This window comes from Lampris incognitus, chromosome 6 (genome assembly GCF_029633865.1).
Source record: "Lampris incognitus isolate fLamInc1 chromosome 6, fLamInc1.hap2, whole genome shotgun sequence".
In the NCBI taxonomy this organism is placed as follows: Eukaryota; Metazoa; Chordata; class Actinopteri; order Lampriformes; family Lampridae; genus Lampris; species Lampris incognitus.
In genome coordinates this window covers 17,264,523-17,288,191 of record NC_079216.1, presented here as the reverse complement: position 1 = coordinate 17,288,191, position 23,669 = coordinate 17,264,523, and the positions used below count along the sequence as shown (strand labels likewise).

Genomic DNA, 23,669 nt, shown 5'->3' with positions numbered 1-23,669 from the left:
TATATATATATATATATATATATAATACTTTGTTCAAAGAAACACTCAATGGTAGGGAAAGTGCTCAACAAATAAGGAGCAAAATAATCCAAGATGATCGCTTGTACTGTCTCATAAAGAATTTACTTGACTCATTGGATTATATACATATGTAGCATAGATATGGTGTAAATATGTTGTGGTGACACAATACAGATAGCTGGTTGTGCTCTGTTTCCTTTAACCAGGTCTCAGTTAGCAAAATGAAACTTTCTTGAGGTAATGCAGTCATTGAGAATAGAAGACTTATTTGAAAGTGATCTCACTGTTAGGATATAAAATGCATCTTGATTGATTGATTGATTGATTGATGGCTATTTTAAAGAATATATTCTGCGGAAATGTAGCGTTGAATACAAAAATCAAAGGTAATTTCTGCCTACACTTGTACTTGCATGGCACAAACTGGGACCCCAGCAGTGGCGGCATGAGGTACAAAAGACCCATGATTAACAATTACCGGAGTGTTACAGGCAGTGCAGGCTGAGATGAGTTTTGCTGCACAACCTACACAAGTTACTACTAAAAGTTGAATCAATATGATACGGGCTAAGACCTTGAGGGCATCGGGCGCTGCTGGACAGCTATGTACCCGCGTGTGTGTGTGTGTGTGTGTGTGGGGGGGGGTGAGCACCATGTTGAGACTGGGTGCTGGACAAGAGAATAGGCAGATGGTAAACAATGTACAATGGAATCACCAACACATTTGTTTGTCAGATCTGCTTGGGTGGAGCCCACCTGAATCAAAACGATGCCCACGCTCTGAAAAAAAGATTTAAATGATCTATAAAGTGCATGTTTTGAACACCACATACAGATTTTTTTTATTATTTTTTATCATTTTGTTATTAGTTTTCATTATTTTGTTTTATTATTTTCTTATTATTTATCCATTTATCCGTCCATTATCCAAACTGCGTATCCTGCTCTCAGGGTTGGGGGGATGCTGGAGCCTACCCAGCAGTTATTATTATTTTTGATTATTTTTTTATTTGTTTATTTTCAGATGAGAGCCAGATATGTAGACTTAATAGACTGCTAAAGCATCCTGTACCACAAATGAATATGGGGATTAGACTAGAAATGAAAAACCCTTGAATTTTGGACTCAGATCAGGATGGTAAAAAGACAGATGAAGTCATCTTTTAACAATTCAGATTCGCTGTTTGGGGATGTTTTTTTCCAATGTGAATGATGATACATAGTCAATAACTGAGTGGTTTATAGAATATTCCAGACTTTTGTCCGCTATGTCCAGGACTATGGCACCGGAAACCCTTTGTTTTTGCCCTCTTTCCTCTCGTGTCCTTGACTATGCAGTCTTTACTAGTGATGTTAGTAATTAGTAATTATAATTACTAATAATATAAATAATAATATCATATAAATTATATGAATATAATTACTAATACAGCAAGGGCGGCACAGTGGCGCAGTTGTTAGCGCGGTCGCCTCAATCAGCCGTACTAAATCGCCCCTAGGTGTGACTGTTTGTGTGTGAGCCCTGTGATGGTCTGGTGGCCTGTCCAGGGTGTCTCCCCACCTGCTGCCCAATGACTGCTGGGATAGGCTCCAGCATCCCGCAACCCTGAGAGCAGGATAAGCGGTTCGGATATTGGATGGAAGGAATTTTCTAATTGTTTTATGTCCAATAAATGCCCAATATGTCCCAGTGTTGGTACATATTGGCCTAAGAGCGAGCAGAGATGGTATGTGTGGATAACGTGGAATGGGAGATGGAGGCTTCGCCAGTTCATCTAAAACCTGGTGTTGATTTCTAAGCTGGACAGGGTGGAGTGGAGAAATACAGGGAGAACACCCTCTGCGCTGTTTTTTTAATCCTGGTAAGGGTCCATGATTCTGGGATAGAGGGTGTCAAGGAGGGCAGGGTCTTGGCTCTAGCTCCCAGCCTTGGCCAGGGATCATCCAGTGGAATTGGCTGGACAATGGTGTTTACCAACTTACACTAGATGACATGATAATAACATAAGATGTCTACCATTATCCTTGGGAGAAGTAATGTCTCTAGCTGGCTGTGATTTTTATTTTTATTTTTTCAACTTAAGCAATGAGCATAACAGTTTGACTCCTAAAGAGATCCACCACTTGGAAAATGGTGAGAGACACATTTGAAAAAAAGTGTCAAAAGATCTGAGCATCTCAAAGTCCTTAACACAGCAACCAACAACATTAAATACAGATTAAATCAAGAGGGAACAAGCACACCCAAAGTCTGACATACCCTCAGATGAGGTTATATCTTCTTTTTGTGATGTGTCAGTTGTTCCTCAGCCTCTTCTGCAGTGTCTGGATTAGTTGTTAAGGGAACGGTATTTTGGGAAGCTAGTAAATAAATATGGCTGTGTAAAAGGATAGTCCTGGTCCTCAGCTCTGATGAACTCAAGTCACATAAATCCACCTACAACTGCATCGCTTTAATTCAAATATTAGTGATAAGCCAACTCCAAGTTAATTCTGAAAGGAGGAGCAACAAGCTATGGGAAGATAGCAGAGACACAGATAAAACGAATAAATCACTGATTAAATATGTAAACATATAAGCCGATTCCAGGCGGCACGGTGGCACAGTGCTTAGCGCGGTCGTCTCACAGCAAGAAGGTCCTGGGTTCAAGCCCCGGGGTAATCCAACCTTGGGGGTCGTCCCAGGTCATCCTCTGTGTGGAGTTTGCATGTTCTCCCCGTGTCTGCATGGGTTTCCTCTGGGTGCTCCGGTTTCCTCCCACAGTCCAAAGACATGTAGGTCAGGTGAATCGGATGGGCTGATTCCATATATGAACCTGATATAGAGTCGGACAGAACAGCACAGAAACTGTGGCCTGTCTCACGTTACTCATTAACTTTCATCTACAAACAGTCTTAAGCCACAACACAGACTACCCAAGTCAAGACTAGACCGATGGGAAAGTTAGCATTGAATACTAGTGTGCCAGTACTTAATGAAAATATATGAATGTGCTTATATATTTACTGTTATTATATAAAGTGATTACAAAGTGTACAATTGTAACATTTACACAGTGTATAAGGGGGAATAGCCCCTGGAATAAAGCAATTCAGAAGATGCAATTCAGTTTCTTTCTGCGGGGTGTCATTCAAATGAACGTTTAACACTGTCAACAAATCCAACCATTTTGTATATACTGTACTGTACATTGTATGTATACAGGTACACTCTGTCATGTCCATCTACCTCAGGCATGTAAGTAACCTGCTAACATCTATTTCAGCATCTCTGATATATTCTCTGCATCACTGCACTTTATCACCTCTTATTTCACCTCTATAAGTCAGTCCTTGTGTATATATCTGAAGATTGTTGTGTTGTAGTGTTGCTATTCTAGTACACTGAGAGAGCCATGCGACTGGAGTCAAACTCCATGTATGTGCAAACCCACATGGCCAATAAACCTGATTCTGATTCTGAAAGTATCAGCGGAGGGGTTTACACCGAGGCTCTGTTAGCTCACTTGCCTGACTCTTAATTTGTCCAATTATCCTAAACACAACCCCACGCGTCATCATTGTAAATCTAAATTACTATACAGACAGCCCTGTTACCAAACTGTCCTGTCACCCTGTTAGTTTCCCCTATAAATCTGTGGCCCCCGCTGCCAGTGTGCTGGGTGTTTCTGAAACAATCCGCTATGTAATATGGTGAAATATGAGCGGAGAGAAGGTGATAAAGTATCGGGCTCTAACTGATAAATTCCTTGGCTGACAGCGCTCTCAGGGAGATTTACTTTAGGCAGGCAGATAAGCGGTATTCTGTCATTTACTCCAGTAAGCATGAAATGGCCTGTGCACCATCCTATTTAATGAAACATTCGGCTCGTGCCGTGTTGCCCGCTGGTTTGAGTGGGCCCTGTCACACGCTGCTCATTCAATAAAGTGACACGGGCTAACTTGTGAGAATAATGATTCGGGGGGCTTTACAGGCAGTTGTGTGGTAGAGATGTATCCCCGGACACCACCTCCTGTAGACTTGTGCTGTGTTTAACAAACAGAGGGTGAAATAGTTAATATATGGTCGGCACTGTTACAGGATGGAGATGTTTCGGACTGTCAAGCTGTCCTCACCAAGCAAGTTTCTTTTACGTGTTTTTATAAAAGGAACATTGCCATTTTGTTGGAACAGGGAAGCAAAAACAGAAACATTAGGGGAGAGGGGGATGGATGGATGGCTTCATAAAAGAAATAATAAATGGGTAGATAGAATCATGGATAGGTGGAATCGTGGTGGGATGATGGGAAGATGGATAGATAATGGATAGATGGATGATTGGCGGTGTGGGCAGGAGAGGTGTTAACCTACTGGAATTTCTCTGGACACTAAACCATGTCTTTGAAAATGACTCGTATGTCTGAAGACATTTTTGATTGGAGGAGCCCACTTATAACCTCAATAATTATGGAGATTATTTGGGGAAGTACGGCACTAACACTCCCGACTTATTTAGGCTACACAAGACCCTTCCTGTGTTGCCTATAGGTGGACCATGGCTCTAAATCTAGGGTTGTAGTGTCAGACATTCAGAGTAATGTGAATTATCATAACTCTCTGAGTGCAGTCATTTATTGCCTCTCTTCTTGTATACTTTTCCTTTTATAACACCTGCATTCTGCACCCCATCGAACTGTAAACTTTTAAACGAGGAGGAAGTTTTTCACCTCTCCTGGCTCCATGTAAACGATCTGGGAAAGCGAACTACTTGGACAACTCATCCTTTCCTCTTCTCTTGTCTGTAAAATCATTGTATTTGAAATATTTCCACTCTAAGAAAGTAATTTTATCAGGAATCAGAAACACTGTCATTTCACGTCATGTACTTGCGTACATGAAGTGAAATGAAATATTTCCCCCAGCCCACAGCAGTGCAACACAAAGACATAAACACATCCATAAACGACAAGAACACATATATGCAAACTAAGAGCACATATCCAAACTAGAACACATATGTCCAGACTAGAACACATACACTACCGTTCAAAAGTTTGGGATCACCCAAACAATTTTGTGTTTTCCATGAAAAGTCACACTTATTCACCACCATATGTTGTGAAATGAATAGAAAATAGAGTCAAGACATTGACAAGGTTAGAAATAATGATTTGTATTTGAAATAAGATTTTTTTTACATCAAACTTTGCTTTCGTCAAAGAATCCTCCATTTGCAGCAATTACAGCATTGCAGACCTTTGGCATTCTAGCTGTTAATTTGTTGAGGTAATCTGGAGAAATTGCACCCCACGCTTCCAAAAGCAGCTCCCACAAGTTGGATTGGTTGGATGGGCACTTCTTTGAGCAGATTGAGTTTCTGGAGCATCACATTTGTGGGGTCAATTAAATGCTCAAAATGGCCAGAAAAAGAGAACTTTCATCTGAAACTCGACAGTCTATTCTTGTTCTTAGAAATGAAGGCTATTCCATGCGAGAAATTGCTAAGAAATTGAAGATTTCCTACACCGGTGTGTACTACTCCCTTCAGAGGACAGCAAAAACAGGCTCTAACCAGAGTAGAAAAAGAAGTGGGAGGCCGCGTTGCACAACTGAGCAAGAAGATAAGTACATTAGAGTCTCTAGTTTGAGAAACAGACGCCTCACAGGTCCCCAACTGGCATCTTCATTAAATAGTACCTGTTAGAGCCTGTTTGTGCTGTCCTCTGAAGGGAGTAGTACACACCGGTGTAGGAAATCTTCAATTTCTTAGCAATTTCTCGCATGGAATAGCCTTCATTTCTAAGAACAAGAATAGACTGTCGAGTTTCAGATGAAAGTTCTCTTTTTCTGGCCATTTTGAGCGTTTAATTGACCCCACAAATGTGATGCTCCAGAAACTCAATCTGCTCAAAGAAGTGCCCATCCAACCAATCCAACTTGTGGGAGCTGCTTCTGGAAGCGTGGGGTGCAATTTCTCCAGATTACCTCAACAAATTAACAGCTAGAATGCCAAAGGTCTGCAATGCTGTAATTGCTGCAAATGGAGGATTCTTTGACGAAAGCAAAGTTTGATGTAAAAAAAATCTTATTTCAAATACAAATCATTATTTCTAACCTTGTCAATGTCTTGACTCTATTTTCTATTCATTTCACAACATATGGTGGTGAATAAGTGTGACTTTTCATGGAAAACACAAAATTGTTTGGGTGATCCCAAACTTTTGAACGGTAGTGTATATCCAAACTAGAACACATATATCCAGACTAGAACACATATATCCAGACTAGAACACATATATCCAAACTAGAACACATATATCCAAACTAAACACATATATCCAGACTAGCACACATATCCAAACTAAGAACACATATATCCAAACTAAACACATATATCCAGACTAAGCACAAAAAAAAAATCCCTATCCGAGGGAACAAACGCTAGCCAGGATGACTGTTGGAACGGCTGGTCAGCATGGGCTAGCAGTTAACTTATCCTGCCCCGCTTCCGCATCCTGTCAGACCGCCCTCTGTGTTTCCTCTTCGGGTGCAGCTCCAGACAGGGCTGTGGTCCTTGGGCCCACCGGACACAGCAAACCAGGCTCCCCCAGCCAATCCAACACCAGCTCTCCCAGCCAGACACCCTCAACACACCTCCCCATACTCCACACGACGACACCAAAAACACAGTCAACGCCAGGCGAGGGAGGCCACCACCAGACTGCCTTTGGTGCTATCGGAACTGCCAGTCTACATGTGCTAGCAGTTAGCTTATCCTTCCCCACTTCCGCATCCTGACAGACCGCCCTCGGTGTTTCCTCTTCAGGGCGGCTCCAGGCAGGGCCGTGGTCCCTGGGCCCACAGGATGCTGCAGACCAAGCTCTCCCAGCCGATCCAGCACCAGCTGTCCCAGCCATCAAATGAAGACACAAACAAATGAAGACAAAATTTACTGCCATTTTACTATAAACCTAGCTAAAAATAAAAGAAAAAGCTAGTTTACAGCAAAAGGGCTCTCTTATTACCAATGAGGGCGAGGAGAAATAAAAATGTTGATAATGAATCAGGATGACTGGGAAAATATTAGTATTGGGATAGTATTATTTGGTTTACTTGTACCTTCAATATTATTGCTACATTTTAAATAGTCATTAGTACACAGTAGTAACACCAAGCTTTGAGTCTACTCCAGCTTTGTTATTATTACTACAAAAGCCTGACCTTTAAAGAATAAGTATTTGGTTTTAGCCTGTCTCTGCCTACTCACATTTTGAACACCACAGCTTTCACCATCTACCCAGAGAGCTTAGTTGACTTGTGCTGGCATGTCTCGCCTCATATTTTATTTATCTAACCCGCCGAACCCAACATGTGTCGCCTAATGTCACATGGGTCTCTGTGTCTTTGATGGCCTATATTAAGTAGACATTTTGGAGGGGGTTGTAAGAAAAAGCCTTGCCCTGGTTGTAAGAAAAACTAGATTTTCTCCCTCAAAGCCACCATGTGATGCTTCTCACTTTGTGTGGAAATTCTTCATGAGGACAGTCAGTTCTAACATCCTCTGCCCAACATGTTTTCAGTTCAAAAAATTGTAAAAAAAAAAAAAAAGAAGAAGAAAAGAAAAGTTTACTACCACTTTAAGGGTTGTACTTAGTTAACGTTTGTTGATGATGGCAGCAGTTACCCTATTTCAGAAAGAGGGTTTAGTGAAAACTCAGAATTATAGTTGACTCAGAGTTGAATGAAATTCTGGGTTTTTGGTTTCACAAAGCCACACATACACAGGGAGAACATGCAAACTCCACACAGAGGATGACCCGGGACAACCCCCCAGGTTGGACTACCCCAGGGCTCAAACCCAGGATCTTCTTGCAGTGAGGCGACCGCGCTAACCACTGCGCCATCTAAAGACATGTAGGTCAGGTGAACGGCATTACTAAATCATCCCTAGGTATGAATGTGTGTGTGTGTGTGTGTGTGTGTGTGTGTGTGTGTGTGTGTGTGTGTGTGTGTGTGTGTGTGTCAGCCCTGTGTGATGGCCTGGTGGCCTGTGCAGGGTGTCTCCTCGCCTGCTGCCCAAAGACTGCTGGGATAGGCTGCAGCATCCCCGCGACCCTGAGGGCAAGATACGTGGTTTAGATAATGGATGGATGGCTGGATGGTTTCACAGAGCCAGTTCAGCTTAACTCTGACTCAGTTACTATGGCAACATACTCTGAAGCTAACCTGCTTGCTGGCAGGTTTCTTCAACTAACCCTGAGTTCCTTCTCTTTAGCTGAAGCCTGCAGACTGAAGGAAGTGTCAGATATGGCGTGCCCTTTTCTTGAAGAGCCGGTTGATATTGAAGCACAAAACTTCAGCAGAAATCTCCGTCGGGAGAGGGTAATCAGACACTGCTTGGATGTTTTCTCATTTCCTGATGATTACCTGTTTGACCGTTACCGTTTTCCTGCACAATCGATCATTTATCTGAACAATATTCTCAGCCCTCATGTCGTTCATATGACACATCGTGGACACACTCTCAGTTTAGAACAAATTCTTTGTGTTGCACTTCCTTTTTTTTTTTGCCAATGGGAGTTTCTTTAAATATAACATCAGTGACACTTAGCTTATTTCCAAGGCAACCATCTGTCAGGCTGTCAGAAATATGACGCTTGCACTGAAACGTTTGTTTCAAGTCACAGACCCACAAAGCTCATCAAAGAAGAATTCCACAGACTTGCAGGCATCAGTCCAAGCAATAATTTATTTATTTCATTTGAAGCTTTGATACTTGAAGCACTAATCAATTAATTTGATATATTTAAGGGTTTCCAGGTGTGATTGGCTGCGCACTCATATTCCTATCACAGCTCCTTCAGTAAATGAAGGAGAGTATGCGAATAGGAAGTCTTTTCCACAGCATTTAAGTGCAGTTAGTAGCCGTTAGCATTCCAAATGAAAGCTACTTCACAGTAAAGCTACTGCAGCCAATTACTGTTCTGCACTGTGGAGGTCAAATGTGATGCAGCCCACATCACCAGCAACGTGGAAGCAAAGTTGTCTAGGTCCGTGCATAGCTCGCGAATTTTTCGTGAGTGTACACTGAGCACTCGATTTTGAGTTTATGCGTGTATAGCTATATCCTATTATAATCAATATCTTTTTTTTCTTCTATTGAAACTTAAATTTAAACTGTATCCTCATATTATCGTAGAAGAGTTCAATGGTTACCTGCTCGGTGACAGAGGGTACCCCTGCCAGCCCTATTTGCTGACCCCCTTACCCTGATCCTGAGCCCGGCCCACAGCAACATTATAACTTGGCAAGCCAGGGTAGAGATGACCATTGGGATGTTCAAGGCCCAGTTCCAGTGCCTTTTTAGGCTCAGGGTCACCTCAGCAAGGGCATGTGACATTATTGTGGCATGAGAACCGCTTTGGGTGCCTTGAAAAGCACTATATAAATGTAATTATTATTATTATTGTTATTATTATTGTCATTATTATTATGTGTGATTCTCCACAACAGTGCCACAGTTAGAGTCCTTCTCAACCAGTGAACAATCCTGATAACAATCCTGACCACTCTGCTGATGCATGAGAGGGAAGAGTGGTGGTGGACCCCACCCATTTTTCAGGCCTGAGCCTTTTTTCTATTGCTTACAGTGGAGGTCAGATTTGATCACATCCAGTACGAACAAATTTGGAGACTTGTGTGTATAAAGACATTTAGGTGTTGTTTTCAAATAGACAATATGGGATGGCTGAAAAATGTACTTTTTTTTTTTTGCTTAGAAATTTTCACTAACTACTTAAATACATATCAGATATTGAATGTAGCCACTGAATGCTGTTAGGTACGGTGGGCTAAACAACACCACAGTTGCTTGTAATGAAATTCTACCTTGCCTGTTTGAACTAATATTTTAATATTTCTATATTTATTTTTATATTATTTATATACCCAATTTCCCCTCGAGGATGAATACAGTATTCTGATTCTGATTTCACTTTCAGTTGTTGGGCGGCACGGTGGTGCAGTGGTCACCTCAAAGCAGGGTCCTGGGTTCGAGCCCTGGGCTAGTCAAACCTTGAGGGTCGTCCCGGGTCATCCTGTGTGGAGTTTGCATGTTCTCCCCGTGTCTGCGTGGGTGTGCTCCGGTTTCCTCCCACAGTCCCAAGACATGTAGGTCAGGTGAATTGGTTGTACTAAATAATTTAGTATTTTACAACAATTTAGTCTAACTTGTCCCTAGGTGTGTGTGTGTGTGTGTGTGTGTGTGTGTGTGTGTGTGTGTGTGTGTCGGCCCTGTGATGGACTGGCAGCCTGTCCAGGGTGTCTCGCCACCTGCCGCCCAATGATTGCTGGGATAGGCTCCAGCATCCCTGCGACCCTGAGAGCAGGGTCAGCGGTTTGGATAATGGATGGATGGATGGATTTTCAGTTGTTGCCAAGTACGTTTTGTGCCTGTTGAGTTGCACCAGCATAAATATTAAACACGCGCACATAAACTCAGATATAAAGTGTAAATGTTGAATAAGTTGAACACTCGAGATAAAACTTTACTTTTGTTCAATTAATACTCACACGTTGACTCGGTCAGCAGTTTTCTGCTACGCCAGCTCACTTTCTTTTGCCGCTGCTCCTGTGTTGTTTTGCTTTGTGTTGTTTTGTTTTGTGTTGTTTTTCTTAAACGTGTACTCGTATTCTGGATACGCATTCATCGCTATTTCTAACTCCAGTGGGGTGAAGTCGGATGACCTTTGTACCCCTCGCCGGCTGCCGTGGTGAATCGTACTATCGGCGCTCCATTGATGATGGCTTTTTATAGTCGTCACGCACGCGCGTAACTCGGAGTGAACGTGCTCAGAGTTGATTGAACTAACTCAGGTCAGCTGTTGTGAAACCGGAAACTCTTAAGTTCGACAGCTAAGAGTTAGTCAGTCCAGAGGCCAGATTTCAACTCAGAGTTTGTTCAACCAGCTTTCTGAGTGGGCGTCCGCGTCGCGGTCTATTCCGTTTGCCTGCCAACACGGGGATCTCCGGTTCGAATCCCCGCGTTACTTCCGGCTACATACGCAACTGGCCGTGTCTGCGGGTGGGAAGCCGGATGCGGATATGTGTCGCCGCACTAGCGCCGCCCCTGGTCAGCCTGTTCGGAGGGGAGGGGGAACTGTGGGGAATAGCGCGATCTTCCCGCGTGCTACATCCCCCTGGCGAAACGCCTCACTGTCAGGTGAAAAGAAGCGGCTGGCGACTCCACATGTATCGGAGGGGGCATGTGGTGGTCTGGTACCCCGGGTCGGCAGAGGGGGTGGAGCGGCGACCGGGACGGCTCAGAAGAGTGGGGTAATTGGACGGGTACAATTGGGAAAAAAAACAGCTTTCTGAAACAGGCCCCTGGTCACTGTGGACTCAATCCACGTTTCCCCATCAGCAGTCTAGTATTGTCTCCATATAGCCTAAAAAGTTGCTGTGTCTGTCTTATGCCAGGGACAATCCTGTAAACATTGGTCTGGTTGTAGGAATGAATAAGAGGCTTTTCCAAGGACGATGGACAACCAACAATTTAATGAGATCATCGTTATGACTGAAAGCAGGATTTGTTCCTTTGGAGCAGGGGTCGGGAACCTTTTTGACTGGGAGAGCCATAAAAGCCAAATATTTCTAAATATATTTCATTGAGAGCCATATAGTATTTTTAACGTATAATAAATTAAATGTCTTACTTTTAATGCGACTTCTGGTGCTGCATGGTTTTGCTGATGGCCTTGTAGTCTGGTTCATACGTGGTGAGGTTGAGCTTCATGCAGGCGTTGAGGCTTCCATCAGTTAAACGTGAGCGTAGGTTGGTCTTAATGTTCCTCATATGCGAGAAAGACTGTTCACATGCATATGTAGAGCCAAACATGGTCAATACGGCAATACTCACACGCTGCATTGTGTGGTATGTCACAGGAAGCTCGTTCCAAGTTTTAAGAATCAGCTGGTCTTCAGGTTGAAGATTTTTAATTTCTGTCAACTTGTGTTCCCTCGCCAGCTCTGCTCGCTGTCGCGCAAGACTTTCCAACTCTCCATTAAGTGACTTGAACTTACTCATCCACATGTCTGATGCCTTCAGGTCAGCAACTTCCAGCTCAAAGTCTCCGATAGAGACCCCGGGGATGCATGTCAGGTCGATTTTGTCCACTGCACACTCATGTGGATGAGTGTTGAACTTGAAAAGACCAGTGCGCGCACGAAATTCTCCAAAACGTGCTTTGAATGACTGCAGGAGATTGAACGTAAAGCCAGCTAGCTGCTGGAGATCCAGATGTTGAGTGGAGTCACTTGCTAAGCATGCATCTCTAAATTGTTGCAGTCTTTCAAAGTGCAGAAGACGACCTGTTTCAATGTCCCTGAGAAAGACTTCCAGCTTGCTTTCAAATGCAAACACTGCTTGTTGAAGGGATGAGATTGTATTTCCAATACCTTGCATTTTCACATTGAGCTGGTTCAGATGGCCAGTTATGTCCACGAGATAGTGAAACTGCAGGAGCCAGTCAGTGTTGTCTAGCTCAGGATGCTTGACGCCTTTCATTTCAAGAAAAGTCCGGATTTCACTCAGGCAAGCTGCAAAACGGCTGAGCACCTTCCCCCTTGACAACCAACGCACGTTGCTGTGTAAAAGCAGACCGGGATAATGATTCCCAACTTCTTCTAACAGAGCTTTAAACTGGCGATCATTTAAAGCTCGGGCAACAATAAAGTTGACCACTCGAATGACCAGCGACATCACCTCACCAAGCTCCTGGCCACACGTCTGAGCGCAAAGCGCCTCCTGGTGCAGGATGCAATGAAAACTTAGGATGGCTCTCTTTTCATGTTCACGGAGAAGCGCTACAAATCCTTTGTTCTTCCCCAACATACAGAGTGCACCATCAGTACAGACAGAAATAAGTTTATCCATCGGTAGTTTTTTTTCTTTAGCAAACTCCATGAAAGACATGAATAAATCCTCTCCTCTTGTTGTCCCTTTCATTGGCAAAACAGCCAAGCTTTCCTCACGCAGTGTGTCACCTGCAGCATACCTGGCAATGATACTGCACTGAGATAGATGGCTAACATCTGTTGACTCATCTAACGCGAGAGAAAAGTATGTCCCGGCGTTTATGTCCTTAATTTGTGTTTCCTCGACTTGATTTGCCATCATGATGCTACGATCGTGCACAGTTCTTGCTGACGGGCATGTCTTTTATTCGTTTGATTATCTTGTCTTTATTTGGGAAGTCATCAAACAGTTCATTGGCCACATCAAGCATGAATGTTTTGGCATACTCTCCATCTGTGAATGACTTTCCATTCCTTACTATTGCCAAAGCCCCCGCAAAGCTAGCGGAATTCCCGTCACCTTGCTTGGTCCACACACGTGGTTGCTGCTGACTCGTCTGCACTCTCCGCTGTAGCTCCTCGCATGCCCTTTTCCTGCTGTCCCCCGCTGGATATTTCGATGCAAATGAAGCATGGTGCGTATCGAAGTGCCGCTTTATATTTGACCGTTTCATCGATGCAATTTTATCATTGCATATTAGACATACCGCAGATCCTGCTCTCTCCACAAATGCAAATTCCTCTGTCCACGCAGCCTGGAATGCACGGTAATCATCTTCTTTTTTTCTTTTCGCCATCTTTCCGTTACAAGGGTTGAAGCGGATAAACTAGTTGGCTATCTGATAAAATTGATTTCTTCACCTTTACAATGACCCGGACATGCTCGCGAGCCATTGGTTCCCGACCCGACCCACGGGTGACCCGTGACCCGTGAAATTTATCTTCAAAACTAATTTCTGTTTACTTTAAAATGACACAGTATTATTAAGAAATATCACAAGTATTTTAAAATCAGTTCCAAACTGATTTTTTTGAAAAAAAAATAATTTTCAACTCAAAATTGTCTGGGAGCCATATGCCGTCACCGGAAGAGCCATATATGGCTCGCGAGCCATAGGTTCCCGACCGCTGCTTTGGAGTAATAGTGTTAACCAGAGTGTGTATTAGATTTACACCCGCGTGTGTCCAGGTTCCAGAAGATACGTGTTAGTTTTCAATAAAACCCTTTTTGAAATGTTCTCAGCGAGACCATATGGTGGGTGACTTTCGGCTGACCTCAGCTATGTTTAGACCAAGTCTGGTTAGTGCTGCCCCACTTCTCCTTATGCTGTTGGACTCATCACAACTCATTCCTCTGTGTGTGTGTGTGTGTGTGTGTGTGTGTGTGTGTGTGTGTGTGTGTGTGTGTGTGTGTGTGTGTGTGTGTGTGTGTGTGTGTGTGTGTGTGTGTGTGTGTGTGTGTGTGTGTGTGTGTGTGTAGCCTGTCCTGAACCCTGAGGGTGTGTCAGAGTGTGATGTGGTGCTTCTGAACCGCTGGAGTGTGAGGAACTACCAGGTGCAACGTGGTGACATCGTCTCCATAGTGTGAGTAACTGTAATTTTTTTTGGGGGGGGTGGGGTGGGGGGGGGTTGATTTTGAGATACTTTATTGATCCCCGTGGGGAAATTTCACTCTGCATTTAACCCATCTTAGCTGTGTAGCTAGGAGCAGTGAGCAGCCGCCAGGCAGCACCCAGGGACCAACTCCAGTTCGTCTTGCCACGCCTTGCTCAGGGGCACAGATGGGTGCTGCAGCTGCCCACTGCTCCTATACAATAGGACGGGTTAAATGCAGAAGATACATTTCATTGTAACCAAACAACCATACAATGACAAAAATAAAGTGGCTTTTCTTTAGTGGAAAAAAAAGATCATTTAACTGTGATGTCAACAGCAGTTAATCATTTTAGTTCTGTTTACAAATGGGAAATAAACATTGCTAGTGAGTATAAAGTGCTGTTGGGTTTTATGAAATAAACATGCCCAACCACTTGGATTGTAAACAATACAATTCAAAACAGTCCCTCAAGTGACAGCTGTTAAAGTTGTGAGGAGGAAAGCCTGTCAACAGACTATAGCTGTGTCCCAGTTGTTCATACTACAGACGTCGCATACAGATTTTAGCATGTGTGATATTAGTATGCAAATTGTATTTATTATATGAAAGGTGTTTGCATGAATTGTGCATGGATGAAAATATTACGTATGTAGTTTATGATCAGCAAACAATCAAAACCATCCCATAATTCTTTTCACCGTTGTAGTTTCCATGGAAACAACCGGCCAGTGGAACATTTTACAAATCAATTTTGTAGACAGTGAAGTGGGAGGAGCGGCAGCCTGCATCTTCAAATTCAAATGTAGTGTAACCTATTTTTCTGGACTTGCCTGTTAGTGATTTTAAGTTCCTGTTATAAGCTGTTGCCACAGTATATGCCTCGAGCTCTTATTTTGAAGGCTGAAGAGAGAGCGGAAGTGCTGTACGCAGTGTTGTTGCTGTCGCGTTCTGTTGGGGGAAGAATCCAAATAAAGTGGTCCTCGTGTGGAAGTGGAACCTCCGTATTTGTTATTTTATAGTTTCATACAGTATAGGCGACATCTACAAACCCTCGGTTACATTGGTGGCAGCGGTGGGATGCTTGTGCCAACGTCCCGCAAAAGAAAGACGTTTAAATTACCGACAAGAAAGGTTCGGAGAGTCAGTTAGCTTCTCAGTTAGCCTCATCTAGCAACGGCTGAGCTTCGTCGTGTCGGAAACCCGGCGCGGTGTGTGCACGAAGACTTCACTCATCTTGCTGCTGTCTTCTGAGATAATTGAGGAGCAACATGTGGAAATACGGAGGTTCCGCTTTCACACTAGGACCACTTTATTTGGACTCTTCCCCAACAGAACTCCACAGCAACAACACTACGTACAGCACTTCCGCCCTCTCTTCAGCCTTCAAAATAAGAGCTCAAGGCATATACTCTGGCAACAGCTTATAACAGGAACTTAAAATCACTAACAGGCAAGTCCAGAAAAATAGGTTACAGTAGTAAATGTAAAATATTGTAGTGGATTTGGGGGGCAACCACAGGAACTGCCGCAGCTGAGACGTGAACCCGTATCTCCCGCACTGCGGGAGACATCGCTGACCGCTCGACTAAGGCCCAATTTATACTGCAACTGTCGGCTAGCAGACATGTCTCTCGGCAATTTTGATGTCATGGGAGCTGTCGTGTACACGACACATTTTCTTATGTCGGCTAGCCGACATTTGGAGCATAAATTGGGCTTAAAGGGTCCGACCTGCTAGCCAAGGGCCAACGTGTCTACTTATTCATGCACGTTACACTGCCCCCCTCCTTCGGGAAGCGCGTCCCCGCGTTTAAGCATATCAGCTCCTCCACGCCTCTGGGCACATACGCTTCTGATGGCCTTACTGTCTCACCATCCCACTTCTGACACCTATGTAGCGAATTCAGGGGGCAGCTCGGGATGCCGCATCCGGGATGTGAACCCATGGCTCCCACACTGCAAACGACTGGTCAGCGATGTCTCCCGCGGTGCGGGAGGCACGGGTTCGCGTCCCGGCAGCGACAGTTCCTGTGGTTGCCCCCCAAATTCGCTACAATATGTTTATAGCATTAATAAAGTGCTCGGGCTGAACTGAAACGGACGAAGTGAAAGGGACAAAGTTCCTCTAATTAGAAAGCAACAACATTCTTCTTCTGGTGCTACAAAGGATGCGAGTATGTCAGGTCTAATGTGTGCAGTATGCAATGCATACTGCATTCAGTGAATCAATAGCATGCCCCAATAGTATGCAGTATACACTATGTATTTTAACTATGTAGAAAGTACTATCACTTGGACATTGCTTATGATTTACCTGCCATGATGTTGTTCTCTGTTATTTTGATGTCAACCTTATACCCGTTTTGTGAGTTTGCTGCTATCTTAAGGTGAAAAATAATTTATAAGTAGTGGGCTGATATTGGGACCAAGTGATGTAAGCATAGCAGGATAAACACATTTGAAGATAATGGAGTTAATAATGGGTCAGTTTGATCTAGGTATGCAAATGAGCAAACATCGACAAAACTACTAACTATTGTCAATGCTTGTCCATTGTCACACCTAAATCAAATGGACCCATCATTAATGTTATTGTCTGCAGCTGTGTTTATCCGGTTACGCTTACATCACTTGGTCCCTACATCAGCCAAGCCCTAGATGATTTTTCACCTTTACATAGTAGTAAACTCACAAAAATGGGTAAAGTTTTTAAGTTGCTCTTGGAGCAAATTTTGAGGTTTTAAATAACTCAAATATCACACAAAAGTTTTTTTTTTAAATCACATAATTTCCTTACCCACTCGTGGATAAGGAAATTATGTGATAATAAGGGAATCAAACTAGATTTTGTCAATTCTTTTCTGTTTTTCTCTTGTCTTTTTGACAATTAGTTCTATGTGCACAGTTTGCTTGATTTGTTTAAAACACTGACACACAAATAATGAAGTTTTTTGACTTTTTTAAAGTTGGCTTACAGTCCAATTAACATTTTGATGGGAACATGGTTGCTTGTGTCTCCTGGGCTGAAAATCATCTCAAAGCTTGAAATGGTGGGAGAGCTGCACAGGTGGCCCTTTGGCAGTACGTTCTGGGGAAGTTTTGTGCAGGCCAATCAAACACTACCTTACTCAGGCTCATAGGTAGCTTAGCTTAGGTAGAATAATGTCTACTTGATTAGGTAATCCATTATCGGTCATATGCTTGCTGTTAAATATGAAAAGAACTCCACCAAATTCAAATGAAAATGAATGACTCCTGTCAACTACTGTTTATTTCAAAATGGAGGAAGATTTATTTGAGAAAGCAGCATTTTATTGTCCAGCACTAAATACTGTGTAGTAGAAAGTCATGATATAATATTCACTGTAATATAGAATAATTTTCACCCAATGTGTGACATGGTCTAGTTGAAAGTCATATGTTAGCTATACTCATGTGTTAGCTATAGTCATTTGGTAGCTATAGTGTAGAAACGTTCAGCCGTTTATAGTGGAGTACAGCTTTGTTGACATTTATGTTTTGATCTTAGTTGTTGGGTAGACAACACTGAATATTTGAAAATGTTTTGACTTTGTGCAGTGGGTATGGGATGATAGTGGTGGTGGTGGGGATCTTTTTTTCCACCCCACACTTCAACAAGCCTCATCCATCAAAATAAAAGAGGTAACCTTTGCGTGCTGCTGGTTCGACCCGCTGCTGCATCCCCCGAGTTGTTTTCGCCATCTGAATTAGCAGCAGCGTGGACTACAGACACCAGCAGAAGTCTGTTATACACACTGACCTTCAGGAAGGACAGCTTGTAAAGGAGGCCTTTTTGGGGGGACGATTGTAATTTGCTGTGAACATGAACTGTCAGCTACTCATTAGGACTTCACCACTTCCTCCCCTGCTTCCCTAATGGAGACACATATGTATGTCAGAGGCTCCTCGTAAAAACAGAAACCCACCACCTGCTCCTCACGGGCATGCATGTGCAGATAATCCTCCCGGCATTGCACAATACATTCAGCAGCCAACCTCTTAGACCTCTCTTTCCTTCACTGTCACATCCTATCAGGACAAGAGTCATCCGTCAACTGCTTCTATGTGTCGGGGCCTGGAGTTATATGGGAAATTTGAAAGGTTAATCAACCAATAAAACTTTATTCATATAGCATATTTCCTACAAAGAAAAATTTACATTAAGGGATGCCCCGGTAGCCGAATGGTTACAGCACATGCCACATTACCGCAACGTCCCCGGTTCAATTCCAGCCTTTGTTGCATGTCGTATCCATATCTCTCTCTCTCTCTCTCTCTCTCTCTCTCTTCTTGTTTCCTGTCTGCCACTTCACAAAAGGCAAAAATGCCAAAAAAATAATCATTAAAAAGAAAAATAATGCAATGCACCTTACAACCGGGGGTCGCCGGTTCGAATCCCCGTGTTACCTCCAGCTTGGTTGGGAGTCCCTACAGACACAGTTGGCCATGTCTGCGGGTAGAAAGCCGGATGTGGGTATGCGTCCTGGTCGCTTGCACTAGCGCCTACTCTGGTTGGTTGGGGTGCCTGTGTGAACTGGGGGGAGGGGGCTGGTGTGATCTTCCCACGCGCTATGTCCCCCTGGCAAAACTCCTCACTGTCAGGTGAAAAGAAGCGGCTGGCGACTCCACATGTATGGGAGGAGGCATGTGGTAGTTTGCAGCCCTCCCCGGATCGGTAGAGGGAGCGGAGCAGCAACAGGGACAGCTGGGAAGAGTGGGGTAATTGGCCAAAAAAAAAAAATTGGTTGGGGAGAAAGGGTGGGGGGGGGGGTGAGTACAAACTCCGGTTCGGGTAAATGGGCCACATACGTTAAGGTAGGTATGTGCATGTCTGTTTGCTAGTGTGCTGTTCCGTGGTTTCAGAGCAGGTTACTGACCCCTGTAAAGGTAAAAGGGGGGGGGGTATTGACCCTGGCTGGATACCAGTTAAAACTCTTGCTGCAGCATTCTGTACGAGGTGTACTTGCTGAATTGCCTTTTTGGGATGGCTAGAGAACAAGGCATTACTGTAGTCCAGTCTGCTAGTGATGAATGCATTCATGAGGTTCTCAGTGTCTCTGGGGAAGAGGAACGCCCCAACTTCGGCAGCGTTTCTCAAGTAGCAAAATGCAGCTTTGGTTACATTTTGTACACATGGCGTAACGTTTATAATAGCCATTATAACAGCCAACGGTTTTACTTGGCATTTAACACTAAGAAATATGGGAAAAGGTATTTCAGGCTAAAATCCTGAGCTTGGTCATTTGTGTTTGACTGGCATCTGTTGGGATACAGGCGGCATGGTGGCACAGTGGTTAGCGCAGTCGTCTCGCAGCAAGAAGGTCCTGGGTTCGAGCCCAAGGGTAGTCCAACCTTGGTGGGTCGTCCCAGGTCGTCCTCTGTGTGAAGTTTGCATGTTCTCCCCGTGTCTGCGTGGGTTTCTCCGGGGGCTCCGGATTCCTCCCACAGTCCAAAGATGTGTGTGTGTGTGTGGGGGGGGGGTGATGGCCTGTCCAGAGTGTCTCCCCGCCTGCTGCCCAATGACTGCTGGTATAGGCTCCAGCATCCCCGCGACCCTGAGAGCAGGACAAGTGGTTCAGATAATGGATAGATGGATGTTGTGATACAGTAGATATCAGTAAGCAATACAGTAGATATCAGTTAGTAAGGCAGTAGATATCAGTTAGTAATGCAGTAGATATCAGTAAGTAATACAGTAGATATCAATTAGCAATGCAGTAGATATCAGTTAGCAATACAGTAGATATCAGTAAGTAATACAGTAGATATCAATTAGCAATGCAGTAGATATCAGTTAGCAATACAGTAGATATCAGTTAGTAATGCAGTAGATATCAGTAAGTAATGCAGTAGATATCAGTTAGTAATACAGTAGATATCAATTAGCAATGCAGTAGATATCAGTTAGCAATACAGTAGATATCAGTAAGTAATACAGTAGATATCAGTTAGTAAGGCAGTAGATATCAGTAAGTAATGCAGTAGATATCAGTAAGTAATGAAGTAGATATCAGTTAGTAATGCAGTAGATATCAGTAAGTAATACAGTAGATATCAGTTAGTAATGCAGTAGATATCAGTTAGTAAGGCAGTAGATATCAGTTAGTAATGCAGTAGATATCAGTAAGTAATGAAGTAGATATCAGTTAGTAATGCAGTAGATATCAGTTAGTAAGGCAGTAGATATCAGTAAGTAATGCAGTAGATATCAGTAAGTAATGCAGTAGATATCAGTAAGTAATACAGTAGATATCAGTAAGTAATACAGTAGATATCAGTTAGTAACTGCTGTAAATCCCAGTACAGTGAAACAGTCACCAGCACTGTTGGATCAGCAGCTTTTCCACTAACAAACAGAAAAAAAACATGGTTGAACTAGACGTTTAGCTCATGATGTTGTACTGTCTGTTGGTAAAGTTCCTCTGTGGGCATCCGGGTAGCGTAGCAGGCTATTTTATTGCCTACCAACACGGGGACCGCCGGTTCAAATCCCAGTGTTACCTCCTGCTTGGTCGGGAGGGCTGCAGACTACCACCAGCTGCTTCTTTTCACCTGACAGTGAGGAGTTTCACCAGAGGGCCGTAGTGTGTGGGAGGATCACGCTATTCCCCCCAGCCCCCCCCCCCGGAACAGGCACCCCAACTGACCAGAGGAGGCGCTAGTGCAGCGACCAGGACACATACTCACATCCGGCTTCCCACCCACAGACACGGCCAATTGTGTCTCTAGGGACACCCGACCAAGCCGGAGGTAACACGGGGATTCGATCTGGCGATCCCCCTTGTTGGTAGGCAACGGAATAGACCGCCACACCACCTGGACTCCCAAGAATATTTATTAAAGAAATAGATCTCACTTTATTTCTTCAGTAAATCCTCTCAAACATTTAGAGGGGGGAAAAGCACTTTTAAGCCCTTTTAAAGCTTTTCATCAACTTCCGATCTTTTCGAATATTCACAGTGCAGAGCAATCTTCCACAGCCGAGCCGAACCCGTGTGTTCTTGTAATTCTTGTCCAGATTTAGCCGGCTGACCTGTGTGAGTCATTGACAAGCCCGGTGTGATTAGAGACTTTCTGCCAGCCTCCAGCTGTGCGCCATGTGCCATCCATCCCCTCCAAGCTCTCCAGCTAATCAGCCCTCATCCACATCTCTTCTCACCTCCTCCACTCAATCCTCCACTCACCTTTGGCAAAGTCCCCCCCCCCCCCCCCGCTATCTATCTTGCTGCCTCTCTCTCTCTCTTTCATGCCAGCTTTGTCCCTTGTCGTCTACTTTGCCGGGCTCTGGAATATGAGTGGCAAAGCCTATTGATCTGCTTGTACTGTGGAGAGTCCCTGCCTCACCCCAGTCTCACCATTCTTACACCTCTGCCTCACCCCTTAGTCTCCCTTTTTGTGTTGATGACAGTGTAAAACCTTTCCAAAATGTCTCTGTCTCTGCCTCTCCTGGTAGTGGTCTTCAGCTGAATCCTCTTTAAAGATTTCCAGGCCCATCTATGTTAGGCTGCTACTGTTTTTTTGATGAGCTGCTAATGGAAACATACTTTTCTCACTATGGAGAGGTTTTCAACCCCATGGATCCCATGGTGGACCTAAACTGGACTTCAACTGAAAACTGAACATGAAATGACTGTGTTACAGTATCAGTACCACATAATACCCATATGTACCATGTCTATAGTGTTCTTGATTCAACCTTAGACCCAAATGTTCTCCGTTGATGGTCGTCAGTCACTAAGTGTGTGACGGTGGTGGGGAGCTAAGACAGCAGGGGACAACTCCCACTTCCATATTTAACCCCAAGATGGCAACACCTGCAAGGACCATGTTTTGGTTCTGGTGTGATGCTGCTGATTTTGAGTCACTTTAAGAGGCTATCTGGCAAACTTGTCCTGTACTCTCAGTACTGCTGTTCCATAGACATTTCACAAGCAACATCACGAAAGCATCAACGGGTGATCGCACATTACATCTACACATTCACATTATCGCAGCTTCATTATTCGCTCATTTAATATGTGGTTGCAGTGAAGCCATACCGTTCAACCCCTGAAGCCAACAACTCCTGTTACCTATTTGTGTTAAGAACCTTATTTAGCATAGGCAGCAATGAATGTCTATGGTGGATTAGTCCATACAGAGAGACCCTGATCTTTTGCCAGAGGGTAGGAGCTGAAATTCAGAGCAAAGGATTTGACAGGGGTCACACACTATTTTCTGCGCCTGTCTGATAACTGACTGTTCAGTTGGTGCTGAATGGTGATTTTACCCTAAATTTGTTAAGTGAGAATAAAAAAATGTCTACTTTGTGTACTGGTTAATAATCTGGAGCTGGGGGCATCCAGATAGCGTAGTGGTCTATTCCGTTGCCTACCAACACCGGGATCGCCGGTTCAAATTCCCGTGTTGTCTCCGGCTTGGTCGGGAATCCCTACGGACACTGTGTCGGCAGGTGGGAAGCTGGTTGTAGGTATGTGTCCTGGTTGCTGCACTAGCGCCTCCTCTGGACGATTGGGATGTCTGTTCAGGGGGGGAGGGGGAACTGGGGGAATAGCGTGATCCTCCCACGTGCTACGCCCCCCTGGTGAAACTCCTCACTGTCAGGTGAAAAGAAGCGGCTGGCAACTCCACATGTATCGGGGGAGGCATGTGGTAGTCTGCAGCCCTCCCCGGATCAGCAGAGGGGGTGGAGCAGCGACCGGGACGGCTTGGAAGAGTGGGGTAATTGGCCAGATACAATTGGGGAGAAAAAGGGCGAAAATTCCAAAATAAACAAACAAACAAACAAACAAATAAATAAATAATTTGGAGCTGCAGTGTTGTACAGTAGTCGTAAGGACAGTACATAGAAATAATCGATGTGGTGGTATCAGAGATGTTCTGTGACTTTGGCCCCAAGACGTTCTATTGAGGGGAACCTGATTATTTAGATTGTCCTTGCCATTCCTATGGAATTCCCAGCTTCATTTTACTCAGTGGATTTTGGTCTGGTTGTCCTTGGAAGGGTTTGCCCAAAAAACTAAAAATCTAGATTTTTCTTAAAGCCGTGGATGGTTAAGACATACGTGTGAAATGGAGCAGTATCGGCCGCCCTGATCACGAGGGATTATGTTTAAACCCTCCCAAAAAAAGCTTGGCCTATCATCTGGCGAAAATCTCACTCTTGATTTAAATTTCAAATGTGATCCAGCTTCA

At 43.9% G+C, this 23,669-nt stretch overlaps 1 protein-coding gene across 1 annotated transcript in view; it reads left to right on the top strand.

The window, feature by feature from the left end:
- The window catches only part of immp2l (inner mitochondrial membrane peptidase subunit 2), a 212,578-nt gene that overhangs the window by 14,287 nt on the left and 174,622 nt on the right, over positions 1 to 23,669 (top strand). Inside the window, exon 3 of the mRNA XM_056282002.1 lies at positions 14,337 to 14,440. Within this exon, the coding sequence (XP_056137977.1) occupies positions 14,337 to 14,440 (104 nt within the window). The remainder of the gene's footprint in view (positions 1 to 14,336; positions 14,441 to 23,669) is intronic.